This window comes from Cryptotermes secundus, unplaced genomic scaffold (genome assembly GCF_002891405.2).
Source record: "Cryptotermes secundus unplaced genomic scaffold, Csec_1.0 scaffold1465, whole genome shotgun sequence".
In the NCBI taxonomy this organism is placed as follows: domain Eukaryota; kingdom Metazoa; phylum Arthropoda; class Insecta; order Blattodea; family Kalotermitidae; genus Cryptotermes; species Cryptotermes secundus.
This window is the reverse complement of record NW_019742004.1, coordinates 270,406-279,846: the sequence shown is the minus strand read 5'-3', so window position 1 is coordinate 279,846 and position 9,441 is coordinate 270,406. Positions and strand designations below refer to the sequence as shown.

At 40.1% G+C, this 9,441-nt stretch overlaps 1 protein-coding gene across 2 annotated transcripts; it reads left to right on the top strand.

The window, feature by feature from the left end:
- The first annotated feature begins 6,034 nt into the window (after positions 1–6,034).
- Positions 6,035–8,870, top strand: LOC111872987 (phosphotriesterase-related protein). Of its 2 annotated transcripts, none has more exons than XM_033754915.1 (5): positions 6,035–6,224; positions 6,441–6,629; positions 7,117–7,275; positions 7,364–7,528; positions 8,615–8,870. In XM_033754915.1, exons 2-5 carry the CDS (start codon positions 6,500–6,502, stop codon positions 8,632–8,634), a joined length of 474 nt encoding a protein of 157 aa, XP_033610806.1. In that variant the 5' UTR covers positions 6,035–6,224; positions 6,441–6,499; the 3' UTR covers positions 8,635–8,870. The 2 variants fall into 2 exon arrangements, with proteins under 2 accessions (XP_033610806.1, XP_023723099.1); XM_023867331.2 differs by having other exon boundaries at positions 8,292–8,870.
- Positions 8,871–9,441: the final 571 nt, after the last annotated feature.

The window sequence follows — 9,441 nt, the reverse complement described above, 5'->3', positions numbered from 1 at the left end:
GCTGAAGCCCGAGATTAAACAAACCACACTCCACACGTTGATAATGATACAAACCAAGTTTATTGAAGAAAAGAAATTACAGTAATTTTACATTTAGAAAGAAAGAAAGAATGAGACCCTCGCCTGAGGCGAGCTGCCTTGTGTCTGCCCTGCCTAGGGCTTTGTCCCAGAGNTACTTTATGGAACCAAGTGACTATTTCGACGCCCCCACGTCCAAAATCCTGCACTTCATCCGAAGCGTGGGGTTGCTGAGGGAATAATTAAATTGGGAAGCACGATGGACGACTGAGTTCTAAGTTNGTGTGGTCTCTTTAGGACTGCTCATATGAAGGGTACTCTTAATACCAAAAGATTACACATTTTAAAAAGTTAACAATAAGTGAGTGGGGGTCATACATGACACAACCTTTTACACTCCATTTAGCATAGGCCATAGAAGGAATGAATATTATACAGCCAAAGCAGATATTTACCACGTGTGTGAGTATGAGTATGAGTATGAGTGTGAGGGGTGAACCATAAAACCTGACTTCGCACCGTGACCTTCAATGATCTATTGTGCTTCACATTTCGATTAAGTTAGTATCCACGGTGTGGGCATTCTCTCTCTGTCTCAGCAAACCGCTCCGACTTCGCCATCAAGACCTTCTGAACTGTTGCACGTGCCGTTTGCTACCTCACGCATTTCTACGCCTTTATTTTAAATTAACGAACACGAATGAGCGACATGGCCTTCACTAAAGCCGTTCGGTATGTCCCTCTTTCCCTGATCGTATAGACTGCGAATCGCGACTCAGAGAGATTCTCATTAGGACTGTCGTCTTCTAGGATTCTGAGGCCATACTGTTTGGTACAAAGGTGTCAGCGTTTCGGAGGAACATCTTCCTCCCTTTTTCAGATAGAATAGTGATTGTGACCTCGTGTAGCTTAGTTTCGGAGGAATTTCCTGTCTTCCATGTTTGTTGTAGAAGAGCGGAGTGTCTCACACGTATCTGGAAACGTTTTGGGGCCTCCTTCTTCAGGGCAGAAAATGGGATGTTAGCCGTGTAGTCTGTTAGATATCTGCATGGAGGAATCTGAACTCTCCATCTTAAGGGTTAGAATAAAAAGTGACGCCGTGTAGTTTACCAAATTACTGGACGTGAATCCCAGAAGACAATTTTTTCTTTGTAGAAAAAGGGTGGAGTTTCCTGTGCCGTTATATCGACTGCGCTTCTCGGGCGCTCTCAGTATTTCTTTTAGGCCTCAGTTTCCGTTTAAAAGTTCTCGCCAATTTCAATATATAGGTCCATAATGAAACATTTTAAGGACAGAAAGAGTAATGATTTCTTCCGAGAAGTCGTTGTTGGTGCTATTGACATTACATTAAAAAAAAGACCAAAGTCCAATTCTTAACACCCAATGTTGAAGTAAAAAAATCTGTTCCGAATTTGTAATTTTCGTGAGAATGGCGACAGATGAATTTTTTTGTGTGGAAAAAATAATGATAGATATAAAATATGTCTAAGCAATGCCCAACCGGTCTAGGCGACATAACGAAAAAGTTTGTTGGCAGAGCCCTCTGCTGAGTAGAATTAGTACTACAAGTTCTCCAGCCCCTTTCAGTACTCTGTCCTCTCTGACCTCTCTGAGCGTCACGACCGGTCAGACCTTTCACCAGCAAGGTTAAGTGTAAATAACATAACACGACTGCGCCTCGAAGATTTAAATAAATCTGTCGCTGATTAGTAGAAACAAACACAATTATCTTAAGAGATGACAGTTGAACCCAACCTTACAGCCTTAAGTTGTAGTTTAGAGGCCTATAGTGTTTGTTAGCATGCTCGCGGTTATTTCACTCATACATTTGAAATATTATGGTCAGTAAAATACAGACAGGTAAATAAAAGATTTTCTTTAATATAAAACGCAACCGTTCGGCACTGCTGGTAGAACCGAAAACGGAGTATGCATGTTGTTGCGACGGAAGTAGGGGTATAACCTCAACTACTAATCCGACTGTATTTTTAGGGTTATAGGACTACTGTGTTAATTATTCAAAGAGACTCATTTTTCTCAGTCGTTCGTGCCCATACGTATCCAATGTCATGGAATTTCTGTCTTTTCTCGAATAGTTTGGAACACATTTCGTATACCTGCAAGTGAAGAAGAAATAAAGGTTCAACATTACAGACGTAAAGGTGGATTTCCCCATCATGGTAATGTGACAGTGTATGATAAAAATGTCATAATTTCAAGTGCGTTGGTTAACTGGGGATAATGTTGATTTTTTAAAAATATAACTTAGTTTGGGTGAACGGAGAAGATGCTTCCTTGGGCGGAACTTTTTTAGTGCCTTTATTGTTATGCGCTTTATATTCTAGAACACAGACATGTATGTTACAAACCTAAAATTCCACACAACAGCACAAATCTGAGTCTTGGTTAGATATAATACAGTAAAATTATTAATATATAGGTTAGAGTGGTCACAGTGGTGGTGAATTACTAACCTTTTGAAGTGTGGGTAAAGTCCCTTTCCTTAACTAATTAAGTACTGTGCCATGAAGGCATATTGATGTATAGATCCACATTTTTTTACCTTGGTACTGGTTGGAGATGAATGGTCAGCTTCGCTCCCTAGCCACTTTACCTCCCGTGAAAGAGCCCCAGGTACCCATTGAGTAGGAGGCTGTATGGGCCTCAGGGCCAGTCTGGGTGACATGGAGAAGAGAAAATTTTAGACCTAATAAGGTCTTGTACTCCAGCCCCTTTGTTGTCCAGCCCATAGCCAGTTGTTTTGGGAACCAAATGAAACCTTGTTGGAGAAATACGGAGTTATTATTTAAACATTAAAGTAGGTGATACATTTAGTTATTACTGAACAGCATCTCCAGGGAACTAACTTCACATTGCAGAAATGCTCTTGAGAATCTTAAGGTTGCTGAACTGGTTATCCATTACAATGGTCTTCAACAGCTTGCCTCTGGGTCCTGTCCTGAACCACCTGAGTGTGGTCTACCCTCATTTTTTTAAGATCTATTATAATGTTCTTTTCCCATCTGTGCCTAAATCTTTCCACTTCATATTTTCCAACTGAAATTTTGTATGCATATCTTATTGAAGTTTGTGCTGCCTGCCAAACTCATAATGTAACTGTTTCCATCCTATTAGTCCTTCCTGTGTCTCTAGATATTCTCAGGACTTTATTTTTAAAAACCCTTGATCTGTATTTCTCCATCAAGAAAAGAAAAAAGTTTGACGTCCAAATAAAACAACATGTAAATGATGGATTTATATATTTTAATTTTTAGCTTTGAAGCTAATTATGTCCTTGGGGAGGTAGCAATATAATCCATATTGAAGTAAAGTTATTTCAGATATTACAGAGGTATCTGTGTTTGATTATCAGTCTTCGGGCTGATTTCAACTGAAGAACTTGGCTGGACACTGACCCATGAGCACCTCCCATTTGCATATGATAAGTTTTATATTGCACCACCAGAGCAGATGAAGATATTTCTTGAAAATAAAATCACACTTGAGATTGTTGGATTTACCAGACAGAATCCGTAAGTTAGCCATGTTGTGAAATGTACAAATAACACTGTGGTATCAGAATGTAAAGGGCAGACTTCACTAATACCAAAGCCTGCCATTGCACATGATCTTGAGCCAGTTCCATCCACTGCCCATCCTAAAATCCTACTTTTCTAAGATCCATCCTAGTGTTATCCTCCTGTCCACTTTGCTAAGAGGTTTTCCCACCAAAATTATGTTTCCCCGTTTCTGACCACAATCACAATGTAGTGTACTCTTTGTAATTTCACTATCCAATTGGTACGAATGAATGAATATATAAGGGGTGGGCTTCTTGGCCCTTGCACTGCATCCACAGTGATCTATTGTGCCTCCCCTTCTGATTATCCCCTCAACAATCTTGCCCTTCAAATGAAGCATAGGATTTTGTACGTGGGATGTCGAAATAGTCACTTGGTTCCATAAAATATTGACCCAAGTGACACAGTCTTAAATAAGCTAAGGCCTCACGTTCACACAGGATATGTGTGGCTGTTTCATTTTCTTTTTGACACCTTTCACAAGTTGGACTATTACTTAGTCCCAGTTTGGGGCTGCACCATAGCTCAAGCGGTTAGTTGCTGGCTTCCCACCACGGTGGCCTGGGTTCGATCCTGGGTCTGGTCAAGTGGGATTTGTGGTGGACAAAGTGGCACTGGGGCAGGTTTTCTCCGAGTACTTTGGTTTCCCCTACCAATCTTCATTCCACCAGTTGCTTCACAATCACCCTCACCTATCATCTGGGGCTGGTACAATATGCCAGAAGTGGCCACAGTACAAGGGACTTAGTCCCACCCCACTAACAATAAAAAAAATAGTCCCAGTTTGAAGATGTGTCCTTTGAGGTGACAGTGTCCTGTAAGTAGTCCTACCACCCATCGTAGCTGGTTCCTGTTTAACTTCAGCAGTTCCTTCGCTCTTTTAGTAGATGATCCTCATATGCTTGCCACAATCGGTAGTAAGTAAGCAGTATAAATCACACTCTTCCTCACTATTTAATATTCTAATTTGCTCAGTTACTTTATCCTTTTAGGTCAAGATATTTTCCTGAGCACTCTGGTTTTAAACATTATTATCTTCGGGTCTTCCCTCGGAGCACAAGACCACATTTCACACATCTTTATATGGATCAGCTGATAAAATTGCTGTTCTGTAAATCTTGGTGTTCAACTTTTTTAAAGTAGACTCAGAGTTCACCTTACGACACCCATTGTTGTTTTTGCTGGTATTTCTACCGCTGATACTACTACTACTACTATTACCTATTACTACTGCTGCTACTACCACTACCACTACTACCACCACTACCACCATTACTATTGCCGATTTCATGTAAACTCTTATTTCTTTGTGGTTTGAAAATATCCTGTTATTTGTCCTTGGTAATGGAATCTTCTATCTACTATGGGGCCAAGGGTCAATTATGGTCAGTTGATGATGCAGGCTGTTAGGTCATTATTAAAACTTTGCTGGAGTATATTTTCAACTTCCATCCAGCATTCATACACTTGTGGGAAATCTTCAGGGCACAGAACTTTTCTTCCATAAGGTTTTCTTCACGAAGTATGATGTACCCTGGTTCCTATACTTAATCATATTTTTCATGTGGTTTCTGTGTGAAATTGATCAAAGATGTGTTCTGATTCCACATATAATTTCGCCTTGGCATCCTCCCTCCTTATCTTCAGTTGGGACATGCATATTTACAAGTAAAATCACACCACCAACCCCGAACAATAATGTATCATTAGCAAACTCTGCTTTCTTATCAGCAATTTCAAGATGCTTCTTGACTTTGGAGCCAGATCTGAAGCTGTGATTCCTCCATTTTCTATTGTAAAATACATACATCTGTTCTCATTCATATACTCGTCAGGTAATCTGACCCGTGTTCCTGCTGTTGTGAACTTGTAACTAAATTCTTGGCGCCATGGAGCAATTTCTTCTCAAGAAGCTATAGTCAAGAAATTACACCCCTTCTATGGAACTCACAGGTTCATTACTGTGTTTACAAGAGTCAACCACTACACCCTAGTGAGACCAAGTGCACGTCCTCACATACTGTTTCTTTAAGTCCTATTTTAATATTATCCTCTCATCTACACCTAAGATGTCTGAGTAGTTTCTTGGAAAAATTTTCTTTTCATTTCTCATCTCTGCCATCATCTGCCCCATCAATCTCATCCATCCTAATTTGTTTAAACTAATAATATTTAGTGGAAATTAAATTATGAAATTCCTTGTTATGCAGCTTTCACCACCCCCTTATTATCTCCTTTCTCTTAGGTCCAAATATTCTTCCCAGCCAACCGTTCTCAACCCTTTCAGTCTGTTTTTCCCGTAAGATCACACAAAAGAGGCAAAGTTGTCCCTGTGTTTAATTAGTTAAGTATAGCTCCGCCTTTCTTGATCTCGGCACTAGATGGAGGTGAGTGATCAGCTTCACGCCCCTGCTTCTTTACCCCTGAGGAAAGAGACCCAGTAACCACTGGATAGGAGACTGGGTAGGCTCAAGAGTTGGATGCTTTGGAGAAGGGAAAAATCTTGCACTGGCAGGAAGCAGACCCAGGCCCTTGAGCCCATAGCCCATTGGTATACTGACTGAGCTATCCCCAGTCCTTCCCTTAGGATGAGAAACAAGATTTTACAGCCTCACAAAAATACAGGTAAAACTGTAGTTTTAATGTTTATGATTTTATATAGAAAAATGGAAGTCATAATATTTTGAAATGGGTTATAGCAACCATCTTATAAATTGAATCTGCTCTTAATTTCTTTGTGAGTCTGACTCATATTTGTTACTTTGTGAATAAGGTAGGAAAAACTCAAAAACTCATGTTCAGTCGCTTCTTTGTAAAATGAATGTGATACTTCCTTCACAGGTACAGTAACAAGTACAAAGTGCAGTTTAATGGTGCAGATGCACATGCAGTAGTGCTGCATGACAAACCTGCACAAAAAATTTGGGGGAAGCTCAGTTGTGGAGAACACATCACATGGTCTGCAGAGAAACCTGCAGTTTATGAAGGAAGTCAGCCTGAAGTCAGGAGTTCATCTCATTGCCGGTACAGGTAATAGTCTAACCGAAATATACATATTTTTCAAATTAATTCTTCAAAATGTTGCATACCTCATTGCCATTGTTGTTCATGTTTTTGCAGATGCAAGCCTGATAATGAAAAACTAATCAGACTGTTTGCAATAATAAATTATTTTTGTGTTATTTTCTGTTACCACCTCTGTAGGGTATTATAGTCTGATGACTGATTATGATATTATAGCCTCTCATTTGGGACTTTACTTTGTCACCAAATGCTAGGAATATTGTGAGCAATGAATGTGGTAGGATATGCAGTGGGGACCAGTATTAAGACCTAATCACAGTTTTTTTTTGACAAGCCTGAAGAAAGGCATGGAATACATCAGTCAGGATAAATTATGTATTGGCAAATATTTGAACCCATGACTTCCTGACTATGAAACAGTGCTACAAATATGGCATTCTTTTGAGTTGGTGAATTTCTGTTGTTGGATAATTTGATGGTCTGTTGATGCTAGGTTACTATCTCGCCAGTGTACAGCCTCCAAACCTTCTGCTTCAGTCTCAGGAAACTATGTACAACTTGATGCTAACAGAACTCACTATGCAGTGTGTGGAACATCATGACATTAAGTGTGGCTTCATTGGTGAAGTTGGAAGAAGTTGGCCTCTGCATGGTGAGCCAATTTTGAACCCACAGACATGTTGCTAGTTCTGAATTTTGTTTCTCTTCATAAAGTGTGTCGTCAAACCACTTTATTGTAGAGTTTGAGAAGGGGGTAATCCAAGCTACAGGAGAACTTCAGATGGAATTGGGTTGCCCAGTCAGCTTCCATTCTGGCAGAGACCCTGAACCTCCATTTGAAATAATTCGTTTGTTCCCAGAGGCTGGTGGAGATGTCAGTAAAGTTGTCATGTCGCATCTGGAGAGTAAGTTTAATGATTTCTTGGTTTTGATTTGAATTGTATACAAACTGTTAACAGCTATATATGCACATACCTACCTACCTACCTACCTACCTACCACTCGGCTCTACAGCCCTGCATGAACCTTGGCCCCTCTACAACCAGTCTCCACTGCATTCTATTCGTCATCTTCTCTATCCATCCTTTGACCTTCATCTTCTTCAGGTCATTCTTAACATTGTCTAGCCATCTCATATTCCAAGTTACTGTCACAATATCATTGTTACTTGTCCTTTGCTTAGCCTATTTCTCATATGTTCCACTTATCCGAGGCTGGTTGTTGGGTTTATGAACAAAATTCTTTCTACAGGATGAGGTTGTTAGCCTCATGCCAAACCCTGAACCTGGAGGACCAGCGTATCTCTCTTAGTCTGGGCTCTACCCTTTGATATTTCCTTCATGGGTGATCCTACTGGTAGTTAATCTACTGCTGGCATAGCTCTCCAGGTCACAGAGTCACACAAGCCCCACCACCATGACAAGGTTTTTTGAGTTACCCATTGTAGAGACTTTATAAATATGAATTTCCACAAAACATGAGACTGTAACTAGAATAAACATGTGCCATTGATGATTCTTAAGATATTTAATAATGATGTATCAACTGCAGAGGTTATGTGGTGTCAAGAGATATGAGAAGATGATCACAGGTAGTGTGTAGGTAAGGAAAGGATTTAGAAGGTGGGGCTCATGCCATATTTTAAGATACTGTTCTCATCTTTTCCAGAGGAGTACACTGATGTATATGTGGAGAAGAAGGGCAGGTGCAACATCTAAACTACCACTTGCACTTGAAGGGTATTAATAAAATCTCAGGCTGTGAGCTGTGTCAGTTGGTTTGAAATGACCACTGTTTCAGGGATGACCTTTGTCCTGATCATCAGGATGTGATGCAACATTGGGTCCAGACTGTCCTGCTGTATAGTAGCCCCTAGCTCATGATCGCAACTGGACACCAGCTAATGGAAAGCTAATGTGTGGAGTCATGGGTTTGCTTGGCTTGGTCTTATTTCGCAATTGGTGTATCTCTGTACTGCTTTATTATATTAGTTACCAGGTACCAGGACTGACTGAGATTGGAACCTCCATCCCTATTAAAGTTTCTGGGGTGCAGCCAGATGTCAGTATCATCCTGTATCAACACGCAGTCCATATATCCAGGTGCTTTATCTAGTAAGGAGGTGCTACTGAAGCCATTACTGTGCCTGTTTGAAGCTTGTGCTCTGTAACTGCTGACTTCTATGGCTAGCTGAGGCACATATGTCTCATGTTCATTCTTTGATTTCCCCGACTTCTCTGGCTGGCCCAGGTGTACATGTCTCATATATTCATATGTTCTGAATCTATAATTAATTTTAGCAGATGTATGACACCCCAAAAGAAGATATTCATTTTATTGGAATTTAAATTTTCCAGACCCTGACCAACACTTGACTGGAATGTGATTTTGCAAACACCACACTGTCTCTGACAGACATTGTAAAAGTGTTAAAATAATAGTCATTCATTAATTTAAAAAATGTTTCTGTTTGATAAATACTGCACATTTATGAAATGTGCCTAACAAAAACTGTTTAATCTTCATAAAGATAGAATTCAGTACATCATGAGACATGCATGTACAAATGCAGATGTGTACACACACATGCATGCGCACACTATGATTTCTTCACCTCTGTCCAGGGACACTGTATAAGGATGATCAGCTGCTGGAATTTGCTGCACTGGGCAGTTACTGTCAGTTTGACTTGTTTGGAAATGAATGTTCGTTCTATCAGATAAGCCCTGCAGATGACATGCCATCAGATGCTCAGAGAATACAGAAGCTAATGTAGCTGATTTAAGGAAAAAGGAATGACAGAATTCTTATAGAACAT

Excerpts from the sequence above, each read along its gene's own strand:
- LOC111872987 (XM_023867331.2), top strand. The coding sequence starts at position 6,500 with ATGACAAACCTGCACAAAAAATTTGGGGGAAGCTCAGTTGTGGAGAAC. Across the intron at positions 6,630-7,116 it reads TCATCTCATTGCCGGTACAG|GTTACTATCTCGCCAGTGTA; the intron begins GTAATAGTCTAA and ends TGTTGATGCTAG. Across the intron at positions 7,276-7,363 it reads AAGAAGTTGGCCTCTGCATG|AGTTTGAGAAGGGGGTAATC; the intron begins GTGAGCCAATTT and ends ACTTTATTGTAG.